We start from the raw sequence: 27,188 nt of genomic DNA, 5'->3' as shown, positions 1-27,188 counted from the left end.
TTTATCTATTTATTTATTTATTTATTTATATCACTTTATATTAATTTATTAATTTATTAATTTATTAATTTATTAATTAATTTATTTATCTATCTATCTATTTATTTATTTATTTATTTATTTATTTATTTATTTATTTATTTATTTATTTATTTATCTATTCATTTATTTATTTATCTATTTATTTATCTATTTATTTACACTTGCGTCATTTTCCGTCCTCCATATTAAAAACAAGGAAGCTGATTGGTCGATGCACTTTTGTCTCCTCCCTGATTGGTCAATCCACAAGCACCTGAAGAAAGTTTGTCAGTCGTTGAGAAATGCAGCCAGTGGGCCGGCCCATTGTTCAGACTCGGAGGAGGGGGCCGGGAAGTGGAGCCTGGAACGTTCAGGAAGGAAACTCAGGATCTCCCCCTTTTTCTGAGGTGAGGAATGGTTCGCTCCAGGAGCTCTATCCTCCTCCAGACGCTCAAAGAAAACTTTCAAAACTTCTGTAAAAATGGACTCAGAGGTGAATTTAAACAGGAGAGAACTTTTAGAAGTTGACATATGCGACGACAGCGGCGTCTTTGTCAACTCTGCCGCCGCCCTGCAGGATGCATTCTCCGGCTTGCACCAGTGGCCGAGCCCCGCAGAGTCCCCGAGTGACACATCATCACCTGCGGGGCTGCAACGCGTGTCCGCCGGGGAGCGCAGGTGCTCCATCGTGGACGGCCTCCTGGTGGAGCTGTATGAGACGTACGGGGGTGGAGGAGGCAGGATGGACAGCTGGGACAGCTCCACGGAGGCGTCCGGCTCTGACGCCTTCCTGGGCCGCAGTAACTCCGGGTCCGGGTTCCTGCAGGAGCTGCAGGAGAAGCACACCAGGAGGCACCAGATGAGCTACCTGGCCCAGAAAGGTGAGTGGGTGAGTGTGTGGGCGTGGTGTGTGTATGTCCTGGGTTTTTTATTTTCTTGCAGGATCAAGTTAATTGTATTTATATGAGGTTAAATCACAAACTTTTAATCATGCAAACAAACTTTTAATCATGCAAACAAACTTTTAATCATGCAAACAAACTTTTAATCATGCAAACAAACTTTACATCATGCAAACAAACTTTTAATCATGCAAACAAACTTTTAATCATGCAAACAAACTTTACATCATGCAAACAAACTGTACATCATGCAAACAAACTTTTAATCATGCAAACAAACTGTACATCATGCAAACAAACTTTTAATCATGCAAACAAACTTTTAATCATGCAAACAAACTGTACATCATGCAAACAAACTTTTAATCATGCAAACAAACTTTTAATCATGCAAACAAACTTTTAATCATGCAAACAAACTTTTAATCATGCAAACAAACTTTTAATCATGCAAACAAACTGTACATCATGCAAACAAACTTTTAATCATGCAAACAAACTTTTAATCATGCAAACAAACTTTTAATCATGCAAACAAACTTTAAATCATGCAAACAAACTTTTAATCATGCAAACAAACTGTACATCATGCAAACAAACTTTTAATCATGCAAACAAACTGTACATATTAAATCACAAACTTTTAATCATACAAACAAACTGTACATCATGCAAACACCCTCTGACTTTTGACCCTCAGATGAATAAACCCCAAAACTCTGTAAACAAACAGGTAAAGTCAGTTTTGCATGGATTATTTGTAAAGTATTGCAATAATTAATAATCTTGCAGGATCAAGTTAATTGTATTTATATGAGGTTAAATCACAAACTGTACATCATGCAAACAACCTCTGACCTTTGACCCTCAGATGAATAAACCCCAAAACTCTGTAAACAAACAGGTAAAGTCCATTTTGCATGGATAATTTGTAAAGTATTGCAATAATTAAAATATATTCTTATCACTAAGTGCAGCTCTTCATTTCATAATTCACCCATCTTTTTTTAGGGCTCATCAGGGGTGGATATCAGCCCAATTTTAGTGCTTCCTTTTCCCATTTACAGCTGCAATATGCACACTTTTCCAAGCCTTTTGATATAATATAAAGATCTTTACATAATGATGGTTGCCAAGGGAAAAAAACACATCTTGTAGCCTATGTTTTCATCATTCTGAAACAATAATCCAGCAAATTATGAGGATAAATAATCTCCTGCCACCTAAAAAAAGGCGAAAAGGTAGGGTAGGGTAGGGTACAGATTTTGCGTAAACAGCATAACTAATCTTGAGACCTATTTCTTTTTATGTCAGAGAGACTGAGGGGAAATGACACAAAGTTAAAGATATTTAAAAAACCTAACAAAAAGATACTTTTATGATGATCTAATCTGCGAAAAAGTGAAAATGGATGTGATTTAATCTTAATCAAGAATATTTAAAAATGATAATCCCCCATCACACTGGTATATTTTGTAACATTAGTTCATTTTATTAATTGCACTTGTTTTAGGGCCTTTAGTACATGTAGTTGTTTGCCATCATCATTGTGGCTGAAAGTCAAACTGTCTGGAGAGCAGACACACTGTTCACAGGAATCCTCACAGTATGCAGATCGTCACATACACAAACAAACTCCGACACAGAGGCCGATTGGTGTGTTGACAGCTCGTTTATACTCCCTCAGTGTGAGCTGCACGGCGTTGCCTCGGAGTCTTGAAAGGCATGCTGCTCTGAACGCCATGCTGCCATTGTTTCCTCTGTTAAAGCAGAATCCTACAGTAAACACAGCCAAGGCCGGGAGCTCGGTGTTTGCCCTCCCCACACACGTGAGGCTCGGTCAAGTTAAACAACGCAGAGGGCCGCCACTCAGGAAGAGGAAACGCTCTGATAAGGACTCGCGGAGCTGCAAAAACATGTGATGGTTCTAATGTGTTTGGTCAGGGATTAGACATTTAACTGTGGGGACTTGTCTGCAGTGGGATTTAAGAAGTTCTTAGTGCTTGAGGGATACTTTGCCACCTCCTGGGCATTGTCTACAGGTGATTATGACCTTTGACCTCCCGGTAGACGAGTGGTATTATGAAAGGACAACCTCCAAGAAAGCTGGTCGACGAAGGATTGTCATTATTGAAATAGAAATGTAGCTATAACTCTTAAAGTAATTAACCCGTCATTTGTTTTGATTGTTTAGTCTTGGAATTCAAAATTATGACCCAGGCAAAGTAATTGTTTGGGCATATTTTTTTTATTATTTTTCTATATTTAGTAATAGGCACAGAGGTGATATCCAAATTAAATAATAAACCGTGACAAATTTTATTTATTGAACAGTTCTTTAAAGGTTTTTGTATGTAATAATGATAAAGTTTTTGCTCACCTGAAATTGTGACCGGTGAGTCGGGGGAAAACACAACTTGAATAAAACTCCAGCACACTGTCTTGATTACTGCTGGAATATTTATACATTTTCTATGTTTTGGACTGTTCAACGTTCATCTTCTCATTTATTTTTTAAACGTATAATATATAACGTATAATTAATTTTTGGGGAAGTTATAATGAGCAAATATTTGGTATTTTCACTTGATAGAAGACCAAATGGATTAACTAATTATAAATAATATAATTTGTAACATTTTTGTCCATTTATTTCTGTGAGAGCAACAATAAAAAAAATACTATTGAGATATAATGTTAGATTTTTTGCTCAGAATGACTCATATGTAGCGGATGGCAGTTCTACTATAAATTATAGATTATTATTATTATTATATACTATTATTAGCTTGTGTCAACTTGTTTGTGCTTGTCATGCCTTAACATTTTAATTGTTGGTTCTTTAGTGAAGTCCTTGAAAATTTGAGCACAGCATTGAGCCTTTTTGTTTGAGAAAAATAACAAAAGCAATGATTAACTCTGTCCCACAGATCTGTTTGTGTCTCGTTTCTTTGTCACTGTCGCTTGAAAATCAGATTTTCTTTTTCAGCCTGAAACATTAATCTCCATAAATGTGCAGGACGGTGTGTGATTATGTGGGCCTGTGTTCTGGTTTCCATTTAATCTTTGCCTGCAGCCTGAAAAACAGACAAATGATGTTCTGATCTAATAGTGGAGTGCAGACCTCACATGTTATCTCAAACTATATTAAGTACCTTTATTTAGAAGACATCTTATTTAGACCTGAATAAGTACTGTGCTGTGGAAAACAAAAGTATTTGTTATTATTTTTTATCAAGAAAACTCACACACTTTTGAGCTGTACCGTTTTATAATATTAATAATAATAATAATACATATTATTTGTATAGCGCTTCAAAAGGTACTTTACATGGTAAAGACTGAAACAATAAAAGCAAAAACAATGCAAACAAGGCAGAGAAATGACATAACATTAATAAACACAACAACAAAAAAACCTGCATAACCAGCATTACAGGTTGAAAGCAGATTTGAATCGATGAGTTTTTTAAAGAGAGAAAAGTTGGTTTCACTTCAGCTTGCTCATGTGTGATCAGTTGCATGTATTTGTGGATTTATGAGACGATATTTACTGTAAGAAACTAATCCTGAGGAATTAATTTTTTAGAATTTCTGAGGTGAAAACAAGCTTTTTAGAACATTTTTAAGGTTTCCAACTTGTCTCAGTCATTTATATTTATGCATTTGTGTCTTTCTCTTTTGGCTTGTTCAGCCCCGGAGGAGCTGCATTCAATCATCCAGGAGGTCAAATACCGTACGGGCCTGCAGTCCACCAAGCTGCTTCGCCAGCTGAGGAGGCGGGACCGACTCTGCCACAAACTGCAGAAGAACTATGACATCATCACGGCCTGCCTTCAGGCTGTCTCGCAGAAACGACGTAAGAGAACACAGTTCTTCCTTTGCTTTGGTACCAAACAGACCGGTGAAATTGATTGAAAGTGAAAAGCTTTAACTTCTATACTTGCATACCAACCAATACATCATCAAGTACGTTTACAACAATTAGAGTGGCATAACATAGATATTTTATGAGTCATAAATGTATTTGTGGTTGTAGGTTTTCCTCTCTTTCTTTAATCATTTGGGTTGTCTGAGGAAAAAATAGACACACAACTACATTAACTTTTGATTTTGTTAATGGAAGCAAAATAGTGTCATAAACTGAACGTTTTTTTTTAGTGAGATGAGATTTTGTTACCCCTGAAATCCAATTTTCAGGCCCTGTGTTGCATGGTACCATGAGGCATTTTAGAACAAAAATGTATAATAGATTCCTTACATCTTGTATTTTGTGCTTTTATTTCTTTCTACATTTTTTTGATACGATCAGGTGCTCTACAAACCAGCACAGGATAAAAATCCAGAGTAAACACATTTGTAAAAAACAATAATAAAGCACAATAAAAAAGTACAACATTTGAAGAAGGGTGAATGCATTTGCAAGATACTATAGATTTACAGGTTTGTACACTACGTAGTCCCAGCTGTCGTATCACATGTTGTATGAAAATATATCTCATATTTACATAATAGACTGCTACACAGACTCAAAGCACAGACTATGAAGGAGTCGTATGTTCATTTCATATCTCAATCTCCCATCCCTTCTGCGCCAAAACAGCCTGTAAAATAGTTGGAAACAGTTTACAAAGGTAATTCTCTCCAGGAAAGAGATTATGGATTAAGCCTCATTCTATGAATCATCTATGAGATTAAATATCCGGTCTATACAAATTGGTAATTTGGTTAGAATATGGGAGAATAACAATAGGGCTAAATCATCGTAATTGAAAATGATTTAATTTACGTAAACATTTGTCTTTTATTCTGAAAGTACAGAAAGGATTCTCTCTTAGGTGCTTGGATTCTTCATTTTTTGTGATTGCTTGTTATTGAGCTCTTTCCAGATATGAAGAAAAAAGAGCAATGATTCAACAGAGTTAAACATAATTGAAGGAATTTAGGTCTAATGTTGTTGTTTAACTTTGATTGACTGTTTTTTTCTGTTAACAAGCAGCATGATGGTTCACAAGGAGGTAGAGTATAAAATAATGAATTAGGCATTTATACTTGGGATCATGGCAGGTTGACCCATACTTCCAGTATAGCCAGTATACTGGGGAGCCAACATGGCTGCTGTTGATAAAAGCTAAACTGCTTCTCATTGTGATGTTTGCAATGTTACCTGACAGGTGACATGTATAATGCTAAATAATAAACTTCAGTCATTGAGCTGAATAAATTTCACATTATGGCTTCACAAAAACAGGAATTTATGATGTAATTGTCCCTGATTGGCCTAAATTAATTGACATTTTGGAGAATTTTGACATTTGACATTACAATGACAATCAAAATATTGAGTATATGATTTTTCAGAATATGTGTCAGAGCTTTGTGTGCAGTTAACTTTAAAGGAATAGTTTGTATATTTTTGAAGTGTGGTTGTATGAGGTTCTTCTCCATAGTCAGTGTTCTACTACAGTAGATGGAGTTTGTAGAAACAGACGTGAATCAAATCAATGTACTGCTGTCAGGGTATTTTACACTGCTCAATATGGCCAACATTTCAAGAATATATCCTTTAAAATTGTACGCTATATTAAGAATATTTTTCGGCTTTGAAGAAAGCATAGATCGATATAACAGATTCAGTTCCCCGTCGGAAAGGGTTGTCTGACGGCAAAGAAAAACATAAGTAAATATAATCTGCACTCCTATTGATTTGATTGTCTAAAATAGGTTTTGCTGCTGCTCCTATCCACAGCAGCACTTTGCTTTTCTCCCACACTGGTACTCCTGTCTGCTTCTCCAAACTGTATATGGATAAGAACCTCATGAAGCCCAACTTCAAAACATCCGAACTTACCCTTTAATACAAAATACTTTAAATTATTTGATTCATGTTACATGTTTATATAAGAAATATTGCCTGTAAGAGTTTTAACAATTCAATGAAACACAAATCAGTGATTTTACTATCAGTTTGTTTGTTGTTTCTTTTAAATGGTCATTAAATTATATCTATTATTGACCTCTATCTTTTGAAGGAATTGCAGCGACTGTACATCAACTAGTCTGTATTTGACAAAAGCCTGAAGATGAAATGAGCACACCTATCTTTTCATGATGGAAAAGAAATAAGAGTTTTCAGAGCAGTCAACCGTTTGAAACATCTAGAGAGAAGATCATTTATAATGACGGTTATCATCATCATCATCATCGAGGCTGTTTGGAGGTATTGATTCTGAACGTCATTAAGACTGGATGTCTTTTCCATCCAGGAAGCACTTACTGCACCTGTGAGACTGGATCTTAATGTCAGACGTCATCCATTCAGTTTGCAAACCTCATTTCTTTTATTGTTCTCCATTTTGAAGTATAGGTGACTAGGCAGAATCAGAGTTTCTGAAATCTTGGAGGATTTGTGTCTGTTTGATATTTAAATTATTGTCATTTCTGCTTCTAAAAATGATGAAGCAATTGACACGCTTGGGTGAATCACCTTGGCTTTGACTCTTCTCTTCATAATTTTTCATGTTTTAAATGTCAGTAATTACATTTCTAACATCAGTGTTGGCAGGACACTTTCTTTCTAAGAATCTTTTTGTGTTTTTTTGGTGTTTGATAACAAAGTCTTTGAGATTATTGGTCCAAAATAACCATCAACAACCATGACTGCTCTCTGATACATTATTAAACCTTACGGGTGCAACTAACCAACATTTGCATTAACTGGCTGATTATCATTGAACTCGAGTCATTGTTTGGTGCATAAATATTGACATTTGCAAGTTTTCACATTTCAAAATGCTTGTTTCATCAAACCCAAAATGTTTTTTTTTAACCATCATAGAAACTAAGAAAATGGGTAAATATTCACCTGAGAAGCTTCAATAGTGATTTTTTTTTTTTTTTTTTGCATTTCTCTTTATACCAATAATCGGAACAATTAATCCACTATAAAAAAGTGGCTTACTATTGACTAATCAATTAACTAACCACTAAATATACTGAATATTTTGGACTTCTTCCTGCTTTAAGTTCTGCCTCTTTTCTACAATCCTTCCCTTCACCTGCTCCTCTGTGATTGGTGCAGGACAATCAATAAGTGATCAAAGATCTATAGTGAGAAACAGAAGCTCAGGTGTCCCCAATAATTATTAATTAATTATATTCCTTTATTGATCCCCATGGGGGAAATTCGAGTGTTGCAGCAGCTCAACTACACAGACACAGACAATAAATACACATACTATACTATACAACTACACAGACAATAAATACACATACTATACAACTACACAGACAATAAATACACATACTATACAACTACACAGACAATAAATACACATACTATACAACTACACAGACAATAAATACACATACTATACAACTACACAGACAATAAATACACATACTATACAACTACAACTACACAGACAATAAATACACATACTATACAACTATACAGACAATAAATACACATACTATACAACTACACAGACAATAAATACACATACTATACAACTACTATACAACTACACAGACAATAAATACACATACTATACAACTACACATACAATAAATACACATACTACAATACAACTACACAGACAATAAATACACATACTATATACAACTACACAGACAATAAATACAACACAGACAATAAACATACTATACAACTACACAGACAATATACATACTACACAGACAATAAATACACATACTATACAACTACACAGACAATAAATACACATACATACTATACAACTACACAGACAATAAATACACATACTATACAACTACACAGACAGACAATAAATACACATACTATACAACTACACAGACAATAAATACACATACTATACAACTACACAGACAATAAATACACATACTATACAACTACACAGACAATAAATACACATACTATACAACTACACAGACAATAAATACACAACTCCATACAACTACACAGACAATAAATAAACAACTACACATACTATACAACTACACACAGACAATAAATACACACATACATATACAACTACACAGACAATAAATACACATACTATACAACTCAGACATAAAGCGCACTATACAACTACACAGACAATAAATACACATACTATGGACAATACAACAATGAATGCAACAATAAATACACATACTATACAACAAAAATAAAGATAGAATAATATAAATATTTTTATATGTATACTAGTAGGTTTATTTATTAGCTGGCCAACCACCCATCCTCTCTTTTCTCTCCTCTCCTCAAACATTACCTCATCCCTCTCTTATCTCTCCATCCTTGCACCTCCTCCTGGTGACGCAGAGCCCCTGAGGAGGAGGAGGAGGAGGAGGAGGAGGAGGATGAGGAGGCGTGCAGCATCAGCAGCACTGTACCGAGATAACGCAGCACAATCCGGATTTCCTCCTGAACAGATCTGCTATTTCTCAGTCATATTCCATGCAGATGTTTTGGGTGGTTTCTGCTCCGCTGACTGATCAATAATCACTTGAATCGGTTCGTTTTGAGCGGCCGGTCGGGGGGATGCGTTAGGCGGATTATTAAAGACAATGCTCCAGTCCCGATGAGACAGGAGCGGATCACCTCCGCCGGCAGGAGGCCGAGGGCGGGCTCCAAGCAGCGGCATCAGGGATCGGGAGGGGTCGGTAACATCATCAGCAACGTCCTGAAGAAACGCAACGGGATCTCCAGGAGCGCACCGAGGCTGCTCTGCACCTTAGAGCCAGGTGACACCTACTGATGGACCCATGGGGGGGAAATGTGCACTGTGCATTGGTTTTTAAACAATATCTGCATGCAGAGTAGTTTAAGAATGAATGCAAAGACATAAGATATATCTAAGCATATGGTTTTATTGGTGCACATTTTATACTGTCCTCACAACATATTGTGTCTTTCAAACTCTCATTTTCCTTTTATTTACTGTTTAAAAAAAAGCAATATATTAATGGACGGTTGAGTTTGTCAGCATTGATTTTTAAACAATATCTGCATGCAGAGTAGTTTAAGAATGAATGCAAAGACATCCAGTATGTTTATATCTAAGCATATAAGATAAGATAAGATAAGATAAGATAATCCTTTATTAGTCCTGCAGCGGGGGATAGTGCACACAAGAGACATAGTAAAGAAAGACAAGATAAAAAAAAAAAAAAAAAAGTATTATAAATAAGCAACAAAAACACAACAACTGAAATATAATATTTACAGACAGAAACTATTTTGACTATTATTGCACAGTGTTTTTATTGTCATGTGGTCTGCTGGGAGCAGAGCTGGTTGTGCAGTTTTATTACTGTCCTCACAACATATTGTGTCTTTTAAACTCTCATTTTCCTTTTATTTACTGTTTAAAAAAAAAAGCAATATATTCAACTTATTTATTGCTGCAACTTTATGTACCTGGATTTATTAGGTTAACGTAAATGGTGGCTTATATATCAAACCTTGATAAGGTATAATTTTGACACCAATGCAATTTTAAATATATTTATGGTCTCATATATTAACTATACCCCCATCATTTAATGGACGGTTGAGTTTGTCAGCAGGTAAATTACTTTTTTTTTTTGCTTTATTGCAAATATTTTCATGATTGTATCCTTTTTGGCTTTTTAAAAAGCAATGATCCAATTTCCCAAAAAAGCCCATCAGATGAGCTCATCTTCAACAATGTGATTAACAAACCTGAGCTCCAGTTCAAAATCAAATCATGAGAGCGTCAGGGCAGAGAGGAGATATCGGTTTTCACTTGTTTCTTTTCTTCTTCTTCTTCTTCTTCTTCTTCTTCTTCTTCTTCTTCTTCTTCTTCTTCTTCTTCTTCTTCTTCTTCTTCGTGGATAAACACCACTGATGCATCAGATTTGTAGCCAGCAGAAACATCCAGATGTCTTTAAATCTGCTGGAATGTAAACCCTTTTGACAAGTGATTTGAATAAATAGATGTCTCCTATAGAGATCCCATTTTTTAGAGACTCATCAGATGGTGCTGTTTGGTGCTGAAATTAATTATTTTATATTGTTTACTGTTTTAAAAGCAGTTGTGGTTAATCAGTGTTTTTGATTCGGACTCCTCACCTTTTCTTGTTTTGATGCAAACTGATGCAAAGTGCCCACAAGAGCTTTTATGAATAAGTGAAAGCCATAAATGTAGCGTTCATAAATAAAGACAAAGAGGCGCTGTGAATGGAGGGCAAGTTGCATATTTAATACTACTAATAACACAGACGACAGCAAAAATCCATCCATTTCCCAGATATTCTAGTGGTTATCTCTTTCATAACAGCTTTAATCTTATTTATTCATGTTAAAATCAACTTAATGTGCATAGTTTATAGGCTTACTCTTTTTTTAGCATGAGTTTATAACTTGTTATTTTCTCTTGTTTCAACCCATTTTTAGATGATTAAATTTGATTTCTACCCCTACATCTTTCCCTCCGTTGTTTTTCTTGTTTCAACCCATTTTTAGCTTATTAAATTTGATTTCTCCATTCTTCTTCTTCTCCATTCCTTCTACCACCTCATTCTTTCTCCCCTTTCCTTCCTTCTCCCTCCTTCCTCCTGGTTTTAATTTAAATTTCAATGAACTTGATAGATAAAACTATCCCCTAGTATGCTTCCCTGCAGCCTCTGACACTCACTAATGTCTCTTGAATCCACGTTTTGTGTGATCTGCGTGGGTCTAGTCTGTGACACAGAAGTAGAAAAAAATCAACTTAATGTGCATAGTTTATAGGCTTACTCTTTTTTTTTAGCATGAGTTTATTTCTCTTGTTTCAACCCATTTTTAGATTATTAAATTTGATTTCTACCCTACATCTCTCTCTCTCTTCTCTCTTCTCCATTCCTTCTACCACCTCATTCTTTCTCCCCTTTCCTTCCTCCTGGTTTTAATTTACATTTCAATGATCTTGATAGATAAAACTATCCCCCAGTATGCTTCCCTGCAGCCTCTGACACTCACTAACCTCGGTTGAATCCACGTTTTGTGTTGATCTGCGTGGGTCTAGTCTGTGACACAGAAGTAGGAGGGTTTTCAGTGTTAATCCTCTCCAAAGCTCCGACGCACAATAACCCGACGTCCGCACAGAATGGCGCAGGAAACACATCCAGAGGAGGACCAAGCAGGTTAAAGGCACATTTTATATTCTCATGAGGGGCTTTTATTCTAGTGGGAAGTATTTAGTTGGGAAATCTGCTGCAGTTTGGGAGACAGATCAACCCAGAGGCTGGAGAGAGAGAGAGAGAGGAAAAAGGAAAAAAAGGGAGAGAAATGGCCGCTGTTGGCCCAGAGCAGAAACATGTCAGGACCTTAACTTCAGATCAAAAGTTTAATTTCCTGTTTAAGGAGGGTTTAGCCTGCGGAGGTTAAGAAGTGAGTGCGTGCAAAAGAGATTTGACTCGAGCTGGAGATTGAAATCGCAGATTCAGCACCACGAGGAGGCGGACAGCGACTCTCCTGTGACGTCACTGAGTGGATTTAAACAAAATGCAACTCATTGGACTTTAAACAAAATGTTTACTTCAAATCAGATCAGCATCAGAGACAGGTCTGACAACTGGTATTTATTAAGCAGGTAGTGAGTGAGTGAGGACAGGACCTTAAAAGGTTAAATATATTAACATATTAAAATATTTTACACAGATTCTTCTAGCTCATCGGATCAATACATCCGGTTTTTTTTGTGTTTTAACAACTCTCTCCTGTGTTTCTGACATAAGTTCAGGTGAATTTAAATCGTACCTTTTGTCTATATATATATATATATATATATATATATATATATATATATATATATATATATATATATATATATATATATATAAAGGGTATATATTTATATATATATATATATATATATATAGTATATATATATGTGTATATATGTGTGTATATATATATATATATATATATATAGTACCAGTCAAAAGTTTGGACACACCTTCTCATTCAACTACTTTGAAGAATGTAAAATATAAAACATATTCTGGTTTGTTGAGCATTTGTTTGTTTACCACATAATTCCATATGTGTTCCTTCATAGTTTGGATTCAAAAAAATTTGAATAAAAATAAAGAAAAACCATTGAATGAGAAGGTGTGTCCAAACTTTTGACTGGTACTGTATCTTTAAAAAAAGGTTAAACATGCATTTTTCTAACACTCAGATCTTCTGGTGTTTGGACCTCTTCTTTCAGATTTTCAACATCTGTCAGTTTACCAACCTTTGTATATATGTCAACGAGTTTGCAGGCTGTAACTAGTTATGTTTAGCATCTTTAACAAACGAGTAATTTGTAAGTTTTTGACTTAGTTTTTGATTTTTGTTGTCATTTTTGGTTTGCATTTATAATATTTGGTCAGATAAATCTGCTTGATGCCATTTTATGAAAAAACTAATCTTCCTTGTCTCTGGTATTCTTTAGTTTTAGATTATTTTCATTATTTTTAAACTGTTTAAAGTTTGCAGCAAAGCTACAGGGTCCAGGCTCAAGACAAAAGGGAATCATGCTTTTACTGTTTCAGCTCCCAACAATGTGGAACAAACTCCCTCTGTGTATAGTCACAAAATCAAAAGCTTTGTGTGTTGGGATTGTGAAACATGAATCCAAAGTTTCTCTGTGTGAAATTCTAGTTGTATCTCTATGTGCATATTTTGAGCGCCTTTATCAGTTGGTACTAAAGAAATTTCTTTTTTGCTTTCTAACATAAATTCCCCCTTAACTGGCTTTAATATCAGGCTAAATAATCCACAATGTGACAGCAGCATTTTACACTCAGTTTGCTAAAACAGTCCAAAGTAGCAGCTCTGTAATACATCCTACCTTCATGAAATCATATTCAGTTGTTCTTTAAATTATGTCTGAGATGTTTTAGTTGGATGTGGTGCTGTGAAATTGTAACGAGTGAGACTGGAAGGTGTTTCTGATATTTTGTCCACCTTGCTGTCATATTAGATTACATTAGTGTTAGATAGCTGGACCTCAATACACTGGCAAATTAGTGTAGATGCATTTGAAAAGTTTCAAATTATGTTATAGGACGAATTAGATTTAAATTAAAAGGGTTAATGCTATTTTATTTGAGTTTGAAACAGTTTAAATTGACTTGGAGTCACAGATTTCATTCTTTTGTTATTTAGTCTGCCTCGTCATTTGTTGCTACTTTGGTCGTTTATATGATATGGTCAACTTAAAGCTGCTTGATACCATTTTATGTTCAAACAGAGTCTGATTATCTCCTTTAATAGGCCCCTTATCAATATATTTCTGCGTCAGTGAAGCTGTTCGTAAAACCAGTGAAACATTTGAGCAAAAAGACACGTTTGAGACTTACAACGTGTGTTCACACTCAAGGGGTTGTGATTTTTGTATGATTTCACAGATAGAAATGTGTTCAACGTGGATAAGGGATATTTTTTTAGCAGATGTTGACTTCTACAATGGTAGTCACCCAGATCTGGTTCCAGACTAGTCTGACCAGTTGTCTCTTGTTTGTTTTTAGGAGTTGACACAAGGCTGAAGTTTACCATCGAACCATCGCTGGGAAAGAATGGATTCCAGCAGGTGAGAACTCAACATGCTCTAATTTGTACGTTTATCTAATGTGTGTTTTCAGTGTGTGAATGAACGTGATAATGCTGACTTTTCCTCTTTAAGAAAATAAATAATGTAGTATTATACATGAAGTATTAATATTGCATTTCAGGGTCACTGTGGCCTCAGTGGGGGTGTTCTGGTTTATTAAAATGTTTCTTCCCCACAGTGGTACGACGCCCTTAAAGCAGTGGCCAGACTCCCTACTGGGGTACCGAAAGAATGGAGGAAGAGGGTATGTTACTTAAACTAAAAACTCAACATTGTTTGTTTTTTTCCCAGTTGTGGAAATGCAGTAATTGTATGTACTCACTGAGCTACACATGTAAAGCAGCAGCCTTGTAATTGGGCCACAAATAACTCTCATATGAAAAGACATTTGCATATATAAGGCCTTGTGTTTTTCTTTTGTCTGTTTTGAAGCCAGAGGGTGTTTAGTAAAAGAAAGTGATGACCCAGTTGTACTTTTACAAGAAGAGTGTGTTTGCTTTATTATTGCAAAACCTGCAAGCAGCATTTTACAGTCTTGAGAGAGACACCATTGTCTATAAAGAACATTACGCAGAGGCAATTTGTCTACAATGCTCCATTCATCTCACATCATCTCTCTGGAGAGAGAAAGAGAGAGAGAGAGAGAAAAAGGAAGTGATTACTTTCATCTTGTCAGTGGAGATGAACAATGGAATCTTGTCTTCTTTCCTGTACTTGCAAAAACAAAATGAATCACTGTAGAACATCTTAAGTGTTCCAGGAAGAAGAAACCTGAGAATATAATGGAAGGAACACAAAGAACGTTTAAATATCTGTTCATGTGACTCAGTGGGGACAGTGAATGGAAATCTATCCTGATATTTGAACCACTTTTTCCTCTAAGTTTAGTTCAGCTGTTGATATTATTCTAGCATTAATGTGTTTCCTGGTGTATCTGTTGTCTTTCTCCAGGTGTGGCTAACGCTAGCAGACCAGTACCTCCACAGCATCTCCATCGACTGGGAGAAGACGCTTCGCTTCGCCTTTAACGAGCGCAGCAACCCGGACGATGACTCCCTGGGCATCCAAATCGTCAAGGTAACCAGATCGTATTGTCACGCTGGGAGGGTTGGATGAATGGGTGTGTGTGTACGGTGTGTGTATGCAAGAGGGGGGGTTGTGAGCAACGTGTGTGAGTTAGCAGCGCAGTGTTAGAGCATCAGCATTTTTCCAATAGCATGCAGATTGAAATGTAGAAACTGTTCAGGATCACAATAACATATTTATATGTTTTAGTATAGTATTGTGACTGCATCCTATTTAGAGTGATATCTGTTTTTTTTTTACAATTATCGGTGTTATGTGTTCTGATAATAATAATTAAATAATAAACTGCTGATATTTTATATTTTTACAGTTTTATAAGTTTTATAAGGAAAAGTGCAAATGTTTTTATTCAGAATTATATTCATGTCAGCATTAAAAAACCTCTGGAACAGAAATAAGGCCGTCCATCGACACATAATCTTTGTAAAGTTAAGGAGTAAAACCAGTTTACATCTTTTCACAGACTGAATGCTGTCATTTATGCATCATAAATACACTATACAGGAATCTGTACTTTCAAGCAAATCTCAGTCTTCATCTGCAAATTTGATGACTGAACATCTGAGCAATCTCTGTTCACTAATGAAGACAGTGACATTTGTGTGTTAAGGTTATTTTGTCTTTAACGTTTTTGTATTGCTGTTTAAAATTCAATGTTTTTTAGTCTTATATCATCCTAAAATATTTATATAAATGTGCCTTTTCTGTCCAAGAATAAGAGAGTTTGAGCGATTTTATTGACAAGTTATCTTTAGGAGGTACACAGTGGATGAAAATAATAATAATCTTTTCAGATTTAGTAGCCATCATTGATGTTTGCCTACTGAGTGTGTGTTAAAGCACATCCCACTAATGAGAGGAAGAGTGGCGTCCGGTAGAGGATGTTTGCTTGAGGCTCTGCGTCAGAGAACGAGTTGACGGCATCATGGAAACTCTGAGGCTCTTTCATGTTTCTCAGTGACTCACAGATTCAACAGAGTTTTTTCATCAACAGGGCAAAGTCCAATCATCTAGTTCTCGTCATCGTCTCCCTCCTAAATGCATGAAAGGATAATTCTTTGTTTAAAATATCCAGTACATGTACAGATCTATAATACAACGGTTCATACTGAACAACTGGCTACGTCACAGGAAGTCTTTTCTACCTGTGGAAATCAAACCGTATAACTCCTCCCCCTTCTGTAGGAAGGACAGCGGAAAAATCTGACACTTACAACAATAATAACCAAATTGTGTGCAATAAAACTTCTTCCAACATCGTGCAAAAATTACATTTCAATTTCATGTGCAATATTATTTTCATTAATCTATGTGCAACAAAACTTTCATTTTCATTAGGTACTGGTCTTAGTATAATTTGTTATACACTTTTATTTTTACTTTTTTTTAAAATATTTGTTGTTGTATTTTACTTTTTCTATTTTATTTTATTTTTTTTACTTTTTGTTGTACTGCTATAGTATTTTATTCCAGTCAGTTTAATTCCTTTCACACTTAATAATTGTTATTAAACTGTTGCTATGTTTATATTTTTATACTACTGTTTTTTGCTTTTCTTCTGTTGAAATCTTTAATGAAACTCTGGCACAAGAGTTTCCTTTCAGGTTTAATAAAGTTCTATCTTATCTTATCTTATCTTATCTTTCTAATGTCCAGGACCTGCACAGGACGGGCTGCAGTTCTTACTGTGGCCAGGAGGGCGAGCAGGACAGGGTGGTGCTGAAGAGGGTGCTGCTGGCATATGCCCGCTGGAATAAAAGTGTCGGCTACTGCCAAGGATTCAACGTACTGGCTGCTCTCATTCTGGAGGTTACAGAGGGACATGAGAGCGATGCACTTAAGGTACAAACACACAGAAACAGTTTAAAGTCAGAGAAAAGAAATGCAGATTGATGCTCATATAAAACACTAGAAGTCAGTGGAATAAAAAGTTTACCTCCTGGTGGAGTTTCTATGTTTCTTTCTGACCTTTTGAAAAATGATTATACGTCTTTGTCCTCTCTTCTTCATTCAGGTGATGATCTATCTGATTGACAAAGTGCTGCCGGAGAGTTATTTTGCCAACAATCTGCGAGCATTGTCAGGTAAACACAACGACACACAAACAGGCTGATTCATTTAGAAACTAGATAATCCTTAAATAAAGAATAAAGAAAACAGAGGATACATATTGTAACAACTTCAGCTGACAAATAAACTAAAAATTAAATAATTGTGCACAAAAAGTACTGAATGTTTTCCCATCTTTAGTGGAATATGTCGTATGCACAAGACAGATCATTCTCGTATTAAGATAATTAGGAGGGTTCAAATCTCCTCTGATCAGGAGCTGAAAAGATTTCTTAAGTGATAGGAAATTAATCTGACAATTTATAATTGTTGAAGTCAATTTTTAAGCCAAATTGCCACAAGATTTTCTTGTTCCAGTTTCTCAAATGTGACTTTTTGCTCCACAGACTTTTTTTTTTATCTTAATAGTTAATTGAATAAATGTGGGGTTTGGTCTGTTGGTTTGACAAAACAAGCATCTAAAATATATCAACTCAGGCTCTGGGAAATTGTTTTGGATATTTTCCCCTTTTTTCAAACATATTGTTCTCCAAAATATGAATAAAAGAATCACAAAAATGAGCCACAGATTAGTCAATTATTAGAATTCATCATGTTTAACTGTGTTTTAATCTTATTCCGTCAGTGGACATGGCGGTGTTCAGAGACCTGCTGCGTCTAAAGCTGCCCAGACTGTCCCAGCATCTCCACCACCTCCAGAAAAATGCCAACAGAGAGGCCGGAGGTACAAATATTTATGTGTTTTTTTGTGTGTTTGTGTTTTCAGAAATGCTACCTGGTTATAAATATTTGGTACAAACCGCATGCAGAGCTACCTGATGCTGCTTTAACTGTTAAATGATACTGAAAAAAATAGAATCATCTCTGAATCATTTGCACATTTCTGCAAATAATTCCCCTAATATCCCAAATAACAGAGTTGTGTTTCCTCTCAGGCAGCTACGAGCCTCCTCTGACCAACGTGTTCACTATGCAGTGGTTCCTCACAATGTTCGCCACCTGCCTGCCGGCGCCCACCGTGCTGAAGATCTGGGACTCGGTTTTCTTCGAGGGTTCCGAGGTTCTGTTTCGGGTCGCCATCGCCATCTGGGAGAGACTGGGAGAGTGAGTGGACCATTATAGGAAAACGGGGTTTGACTTCTGTGGGGGTTTTGAGAAACAATTTGTGTATCCAAATGTGCTATTAATCAACTCTAAATTATATTATTTTCACGCTCAAACATTTAGAAATATATATTAATTGTTAAATATTCGCTATTCAGTCTTGTTTTATTCAGATTTTAAACCAAAGAGACACTAAAAATATCCACTGTAACCCAGAGCAATGCTTAATACACCTATATGTATGTTTAATTGTAGTTACTAAAATAAATACACTACTAATACTAGAACAGTATATGCTTGATAGAAAGTAGAAATAGAAATATCTTGAAAACTCAGGGGGATGAGTATCGTTAGGATTTAATCGACACTAGAACTCTTATTGATACTGCTGATCTGCTTGGTTCCTTAACGACACTCTTATCTTTCTTTCTATTATATCGTGAGAAAAAATGACAATTAATTAAGAAGAGCGTCAACATTGCTTTATTATTCTTTCTTTAATCTTTAAAATACATTTGTAGCTAAACAATTAGCTTAGAGATAAGCTTTCATTTATTACCCTATTCTTATTATCAAACTCCGTATGGACATGAGGAGATCTCACTTCGTAACTTCTAAAGTACCGATAGCAGAACTGTTAACTCCGGACCTTATCAATACTCCAAGTTTTTACTGATTTTAGAACCGTTTCCTGTTTAGAACAGAGTTTCGGGGGGGCCATCCCTACCCTTAGACAAAAAGCAGTTTAGCCCTGTGCATTTCTGTCTCCCAAAAAGTTTGGTGAATATAATCAAATGAATTGTATCATATAGGAAAACCAGAATACAAATATCTATAATGTGCGTTTCTATTTCTCTACATTTTTTTGCTTCCTGATTTTTGCCTCTCTTCCTCTCCTCCTGTCTCCATCTCATAAAACTCTGCTCGTCTTCCTTCTTCTCCATCCAGGAGGATCGAGTACTGTCACACAGCAGATGAGTTTTACAGCACGATGGGTTGTCTCACTCAGGAGATGCTGGAGCACGACCTCATCGATCCTCCTGAACTCATGCAGGTAAACAAAGTCGCTCACACGCGTTAACCCTCTCTCGGGATGTTTTTAATCTGATATATGTAATGTGAACGTCATATTTCAGGAGGTTTACTCCATGGCAGTGTTTCCTTTCCCTCAACTGGCTGAGCTGAGAGAGAAGTACACCTACAACATCACTCCGTTCCCTACCTCAGTCAAATCCAGTGGAAGGTTTGTACTCCTTAAACTGATATTGATTCTTTTAGGTGTCTAAAGTAGGTCAACAGCAGTACATCACTGGTACTCCTGTCTGTTTCTCCAAACTCCCTCTACTGTAATTAAGACACTGACTATGGAGAAGTACCTCATAAAACCCCACTTTAAAACATACAAACTATCCATTTAAGTTATTGTACATATTTATCCTCCACAGATCATTTGAAGGCAAAAAACCCAACCTTTTACTACATTAAATAAGGTGCAAAATCTGCCCTCGACATAGTTTACAATCAAGGAAAACCTGGATTAAAACATTTAGTTGACATGTGTATGTGACATGTTATAGTGTGGACATTATGATGATGTTGTTATCTTGCTCTAGTGGCGTTCTGGGCAGCTGGGAGAGCGACGACGATGCCGACATGGACGATGAGGACTCTGTGGTCACGGCTCTCGGTTGCCTCGGTCCCCTGGGAGGCCTCTTGGCCCCGGAGCTGCAGAGGTACCAGAAACATCTCAAAGGTCAGTGCAGCCACACTGAAGTGCGACTCAGGATTTCAATGGCAGCCAGTGGAGAGAGAGAGAGAACAGAGACAGCAGCCAACAAACTGCCGCCCCAAATCCTCATTTTTTTCTGCCCTCGATTTTGACTCCAAGTACAAACTGTCTCTGATCTGTTTCCTCCAGACAAATCCCCACTTCCTCCTCCTTCAGCAGCTCTTCCAAAGACGGAAATAAAAAAAGGCAAACAGCCGGAGGGATTTAGTTAAAAACATCGGTTAGGATCTGAAGCAGTACTTTTAAATGACTGCAGATAGAAATAAGTGTTTAATTTAACCAGATCTCAGTACAACTGTTTTGACCTGGTTTAAAGGGGAAACATGGCTTATTCTTAAGAGCTAAGTGTAGCAACTGAACATTAATAAATCATCACCACAGTCATTCTGAGACAACAGTATAATTACAGTAAATAAACTAGAACCAGCAGCTGTTAAAGGCCTGTGCAGTGCATCTTACAACGTGTGCTGCAGAGCTGGATTCGCTCTTTGCAACACAAAGGGAGGAAAAGTTTCTATAAAAGGTGAAAAAATAACTTCTGACCTTTTCCAGTAGAGCTAAAGAGAAAACAAACAGAAATTCAGTGAAGTAAATGTCATACGGAGCTTAACAAAAACGCTTACCTCGTCTTCAAAGGTTGATTTTACTGTGATGGCTTTAAACTTAATGCATTACTGTGGTCGGCTAAACAACTAATCATTTACAGGATGTATTTCAAGAAACTTTTGGTCTCCTAAATATAAAATAAATACATCACAGACTCCCTAAATCCAGTTTTTTCGTCGTCCTCAGATAGCATCAAGAGGGTTTTTTATGTGGCGCTTAGTTTGAGTCTGCTGAACTTGATTAAAGGGGATTGAAGAGAGCGAATAAGTCAGAAAAGGAGCTTAAAAGGACCTATAAAGGACACACATTGGATTTTGTCTCATTTGTGTATTTTTCCTTTTTGCACCAAAGCCCTCGACTCTAATCTTTGAATCTCTCGATTTCCTCTGTCGGCGTCTGAAAGCCAAAATCCAACGAGTACAAAATAATAAAAAGTGGAAAAAGGAGTTTAATGTGGGGATAAAGATCATGACATCAGTTTTTTTTTTTTTACCTCCAGACCATCGAGGAGAGCAGGGGAACATCGCAGAGCTGAGCCCAGGAGCGGTGGGAGCTGGAGGAGGTGGAGCAGGAGGAGGAGGAGGTGCCAGGGCGGAGCATCAAGCAGCAATCAACAGCATGATGACGGAGAGGATGAGCACCGACATCTACGCCCTGAAGAAGCAATATACACGCATCAAAAGGAGGCAGCAGCAACAGGCTATGCAACTCTACATACGCACAGGTGGGAGGAAGAGAAATAACAATCACAAATCGACTTTAACGGCCTTGTTCAGGTAAAACAAAAATGATTGTACATTGTAAAGTTACTGTGAGGAACTTTTACCTGGTTATGAAACAGTCTCAGTTTAATACTGATGCCTCTCTATGACCTCATTCTATGCCTTTTAATCCTATGTTGATTAATGACCACCAAAATCAACATAGAAGGAAAGTTCCTCGTAGTAACTTTAATAACGTTTCACCACACATATATACGAGGTTTCTAATATGTTAGTACAATTCTTCTTTGCAGGTTTTAAAGTGATGAGTGCTCATGAATAAGATAAAATAAGAACATTTGCAGGATTACAGCAGCAGAGAGGACAGTGCAAACAAGAGACATAAGTAAAAAACAACAAGATCAAAACAGGTATTATAAATAAGTAATAACACAGTGAAGAATAATAAATAAGTAAAGAAACGTTAACAATCCACAATAACTAAAATTATATATTATATGAACAGACGGAATTATTTTCTGTATTGCAACAGCTTACCCTAAAGTTTGCTGACAGTGGCAATTCATGTCCAAGGAAGAGATACATTTTCTCTTTACCCGGGTAGAAGGAAAGGAACAAACGTACGCAGCAGAAAGTTCTATTTATTTCATTTTGTTGACGATGATGTGTGACTCGTAGGACTTGGATCTGAAGTGGCCATAAATCCAGGGGTTCTCCAGGAGCATCACAACAAACACAGCGACAGTACAGACCAGCACACTGACGGTACCGGTGTCGGACCACAGGGTCGTCTGAAAACTGGGTGTTCTGGGGCTGATTTGGGCATCTTTTAATTATTCATTAATGAATTAATCAAAGTGATTGAAAGATATAAGGAGGATAGTACATCATAAGTTATGTCAACCATGGGTTCCCAACACAGATTTCCAATTGTTGTTGTTTTTAATTGGGTTTAGGATAAATTAAGAAAATAACCTCTGATGCAATCCCCCCAAAAAAGGTGTACAAACTCTTATGCTTATTTTAACCATTGAGAGATTTATCTTGATCTCCTGAAAAGTAAACCTCTTGGATTAAAAAAAAATAAAGATTGGAAATCTGGTTAAGGGAACTACTGGCTCCAAAAAATGAAATCTTCTCCAGGTTGAATAACTATCAACACTAAATCTACAAACGCACTTTGTCCTGGCTTAAATACGTAAAATGCTCTCAAAATGCTGCAGGGATGCAAACACGGATGATTCATTTTAAATGGTAGTAACTTTAAATATAATAGTGTTTGGTTACATCTCTTTGACAGTTCTCTAATGAATGCATTGTAGACTCTGAAGGCCTTTTGAGAGCATTTTGGAAACTGGTGCTACACTCTTCTGCTTTATTTATTTGTATTTTAATCAAAAGCTTTATCTTTGCTAGAGGAATAGAAGCTGGACAACTGGTGATGGTTTTGTTCTATTTGCAGGTGGTTTATGCAAAGTAAACACAGCAGCTTTATTCTGAATATCTTTTTGGAGACACCTGTCACTACTTCACACAAGACGAGTCCATCAGATGCAGAAATCAACTTTTTCATAACTTAAATATCAATTGAAATGCCAGAAAAGTATAATTGTGTTAATATGTAACTGTATACCTTTGGTGGAAAGTAACTAAGTACATTTATTGTACTAGGTACTGTACTTAAGTACAATTTTGAGGTATTTATTTTTATTATTTCCATGTTCTGCTACTTTCTCCACTACATTCATTTGAGAATTTAATTTACTTATTGCAAAATATGATTGACAAATAAATGAATTACTGTATAGTACTAATACTTATTATACAAGTAATAAACTGTCTATAAAATATACCTAAATACATTACAAGTCATATTGAAGTGATGTACACATTACTGCATAATGAGTACTTTTACCTTGGTACCTAAGGTTTATTTTGATGCTTATACTTTTGTACTTTTACTTGAGTACATTTTTAAATGCAGGACTTGTACTTGTAACAGAGTATTGCCACCACTGCTGTATTCAGTCCACCATAAATATTTTTCTCATGTTCCAGTTATAATAATGTCAAAACACTGTGTGCTTTTAAAGCACCTATAATTCTGGACAACTAGTTATTAGCTTTAATAGATAATATTCCATTCAACAAAACGCTGTGTTTGTCTTCATAAGTGACCGATGTCTCCAATTATACTTGATTTTGCAAATGATTCATTTTTTTTTCAGCTGACTGCTTCAGTTTGGGGGCAAATTCCTATCGCTAGCATTTAATTAACAACCTCTTCTTCCTTATATTTTTTGCTCCTCTTCTCTCTTATGCTAACATGTGATTTGTGAAGATTGTATAACAGTATTACTGCAATATTTGATCTTTTTTCTCTTTCAGATTCAAACATCTGTGCAAACACGCAAAAACACTCTAAACTCTCTCTCCACACTAATGATAGTTTAATATAAACACTCTCTGTAAAGCTCAGTAATCAGCTTTTATACACATGTTTACATAAACATAGTTGACTGAAAAAAGGGCTAAACACAGTATATTGCTGTACATATTTTATGATATGAGAAAAATTTAAATGTATCAGCCAGTGGTCTAAAATAGGCCTGATGATAAACCCTTCAGAGAGAAATCTTTTGGCGCCCTCTGGTGTCTGATGGAGAAACGTTCAGCAGCAGACTGTATTTCTAACGTGACTCAGCTGTTGTATCTTCACCATTCGCCATATTACTCATACAGAAAATCATCAATCAAAGCAATCTGGCAGTTTTATAGTATAGAGACATTTTTCGTGCATTATATATTTAGTAAATAATAATTGGATGGGAACAACTTCTAAAATTTGATGATTTGTTCTTTTCAGTTACATCCCTATAATGAATGTTAGACACATTACAATACTGCGGTAACTTAGGACACATTTGTCAATATTTTTGATTTCATAAAATAACTTATTGTTTATCAAAGATCACTGATAAAGAAAAAAAATATTTTCTTTATGTCAAAACCATCTTTAAATGGTTATATCGATTGATTTTGCATTTAGATAATGACCTTTAAGTCCTACATTATCAAATCAAACACAATATCGACTCAGTCAGTGACAGTATTGCTGTGTGGCTGTTTACACTTCATTTATACACAAACGGTAAAGAAGTTTTAAGCAATTTGGTGTAAGATTGAATGTAATATACAGTAAGATATTTAAATTGTTAGTTACTGTAGTAAGCTTACAAAAATAGTTCTTAAAAACACAATAAACAAACCTCGATTCAAGAAAAATCTATCTTACTGTACATTAAAAAAATCACAATACAAATGTACTTGTACTCATGAATCTTATTTTTTCTACCTGTTTTCATGTGATTTTGTTTCTGTCCCCTCACTTTTCACCTCCCCTTTAGACAAATGTCCCGCCACCCGTGTCTTGCCCTCCCAACTCAACCCTTCGAGCACCGTAATCAACCACCTCCTTCTGGGTCGGAAACCACGCGCAGACCTCCGTGGCTCCAGACCCACAACCACTAGCACATCCACACTACCGGGGTCCAGACCTGCGTCACTGTCCCAGAGTCAGGGCTCCCCGTCCAGGCAGCGCTGTGGCTCGCTGCTCTCCAACAGCACTGGATCTCCGGGGAGCTCTGGAGGAGGCGTGGGGTCGCCGTGGAGAGCTCATGTCCGGGTTCATCGAAGGAATATCGCCAGGGCTCGAGCACAGCTGGGCTTTGAGGATTCGGTGGAAAGGGAAGGTGATGATGATGAGGAGGAAGGAAGATCAGAGATATTTGAGGATGAAGAGGAGAGGAAGATTGAAGAAAATGAGAGGGATGATGAGGAGCAGAAGGAGGGGAGTGACTCCTTTGTGTCTCCTTCTCCTGATTCCTCTCTTAAAGGATCAGCGGGTGAAGATGAGACAACAGAAGTTTCAGATGTGGTGGTGCAGCTGGACTCTCTGGACCTCGAGGACGCGTCAAATCTGACCTCCCCCATCAACGCAAACCCGGATCCACAACCAGAGTCCAAACCCGCACCAGAAGTCCCTCTTCTCCCTCCTCCTCCTCCCCCATCCTCAAAAAGACACAAAGAGTCCGATTCCTCAGGTTCAGATAGAAGCACCGCCTTTGACGGACACTTACCCTCCGTCGCTTCACCTCCACCCCCACCTCTCCACTCCTTCAACTCCACTCCCTCCACCCTGAGTCCCTCCCCCTCTCCGGTCCCTACATCGGCGTCTCTCCATCCGTCCGGCTCGTCCTCTCCTACGCCCAACTCCACATCCTGCCTTCCATCATCCCCTTCAGCTAATGGCCTTTCCTCTCTCACTCCTCCTGCATCCTCCACCTTTTACAAAACCTCCTCCCCCTCCACCCCGTCACTTTCCTCTGTCTCCACCTCGTCCAGATACCAGTTATCCTCCTCCCCGTCAACCCCGGCGTTGTCGTCCACCGCCGCTCCCAAACAGCCGGTCTTTTCCCCGTTCCCTAGCGTGAAGCAGCCCAGGAGGTCGACGGCAGCCAGAAACCTGGGTCTCTACGGTCCCACGTCCAGAACCCCAACAGTACACTTCCCTCAGCTCAGCCGCAACCTCAACCGTAGCAGCGCTGCGGGAACAACCGGGAGCCGATGAAGACCTCCCCGCGTCCCCGAACCGAAGCTAAGAAACACACAGTCGTTACATGATGTGAAAAATCATTCTATAACTACACCGTGTTGCCTCCTGCATATCAAGAAAATAACACCACACCTTGTTTGAAGTAGACTGAAAGTTGTAGAAATGTAAAGTTCAGACGAGATGTTGACATGTGAAGATTGTGGTTCACTTGATAAAGGGGTCCTCAAGCCATTACAGACTAGTTCACTATAAAGTTTTATTGTTTAAACAGCATTGGTACTGTACCGCTAAGGAACATAGGACTCTTAACAGTGTCAAACCCTTTGCAGTGGCCTATGCAGGTTTTTCTTCACTATAATGGATACATGCTAACAAAAAAAACAAGACATCAGATGTGAAATATGTTTGACAGACTCTCCAAAAAAGTTACATTTGCATTGGTGTCCCTTCAATAGCGGTCTGTGAACCTTGGGAAAACAATTCCCCCTGGACTGAATCATGAAGAGACTGACCTGCTTCCTTCTGGACTCATATTGACACATATTCACCTTTTTTTTCCCCCTATGAGATAACACAATAGCCATCCAGTTGTTTCTAACTAAGAAACAAAAGATACCTAAGAACTGCTGTAAATGAAGAATAATAAAAACTGTGTGTGTGTCCCAC

General features: G+C 37.0%; 1 protein-coding gene across 4 annotated transcripts; it reads left to right on the top strand.

Annotated features, from left to right (window-relative positions):
- The first annotated feature begins 348 nt into the window (after window positions 1-348).
- Window positions 349-27,188, top strand: tbc1d30 (TBC1 domain family, member 30). Of its 4 annotated transcripts, XM_054624858.1 has the most exons (15): window positions 349-902; window positions 4,618-4,782; window positions 14,448-14,509; window positions 14,709-14,774; window positions 15,482-15,607; window positions 17,273-17,458; window positions 17,631-17,700; window positions 18,312-18,410; window positions 18,622-18,790; window positions 19,739-19,844; window positions 19,927-20,033; window positions 20,404-20,543; window positions 21,685-21,909; window positions 22,586-22,672; window positions 25,315-27,188. In XM_054624858.1, exons 1-15 carry the CDS (start codon window positions 503-505, stop codon window positions 26,535-26,537), a joined length of 3,231 nt encoding a protein of 1,076 aa, XP_054480833.1. In that variant the 5' UTR covers window positions 349-502; the 3' UTR covers window positions 26,538-27,188. The 4 variants fall into 4 exon arrangements, with proteins under 4 accessions (XP_054480833.1, XP_054480834.1, XP_054480835.1 ...); XM_054624859.1 differs by lacking the exon at window positions 22,586-22,672; XM_054624860.1 differs by lacking the exons at window positions 349-902; window positions 4,618-4,782 and adding an exon at window positions 9,369-9,668.

Source organism: Anoplopoma fimbria, chromosome 23 (genome assembly GCF_027596085.1).
Source record: "Anoplopoma fimbria isolate UVic2021 breed Golden Eagle Sablefish chromosome 23, Afim_UVic_2022, whole genome shotgun sequence".
Lineage (NCBI taxonomy): Eukaryota > Metazoa > Chordata > Actinopteri > Perciformes > Anoplopomatidae > Anoplopoma > Anoplopoma fimbria.
This window is presented reverse-complemented; position numbering and strand designations above follow the sequence as displayed.

What these genes read in the sequence shown, in the direction of transcription:
- tbc1d30 (XM_054624858.1), top strand. Translation starts at nt 503, where the DNA reads ATGGACTCAGAGGTGAATTTAAACAGGAGAGAACTTTTAGAAGTTGAC. An exon ending in GGCTGTCTCGCAGAAACGAC is followed by an intron (nt 4,783 to 14,447) that starts GTAAGAGAACAC and finishes GTTTGTTTTTAG; the next exon opens with GAGTTGACACAAGGCTGAAG. An exon ending in ATCCTCCTGAACTCATGCAG is followed by an intron (nt 19,845 to 19,926) that starts GTAAACAAAGTC and finishes GTCATATTTCAG; the next exon opens with GAGGTTTACTCCATGGCAGT.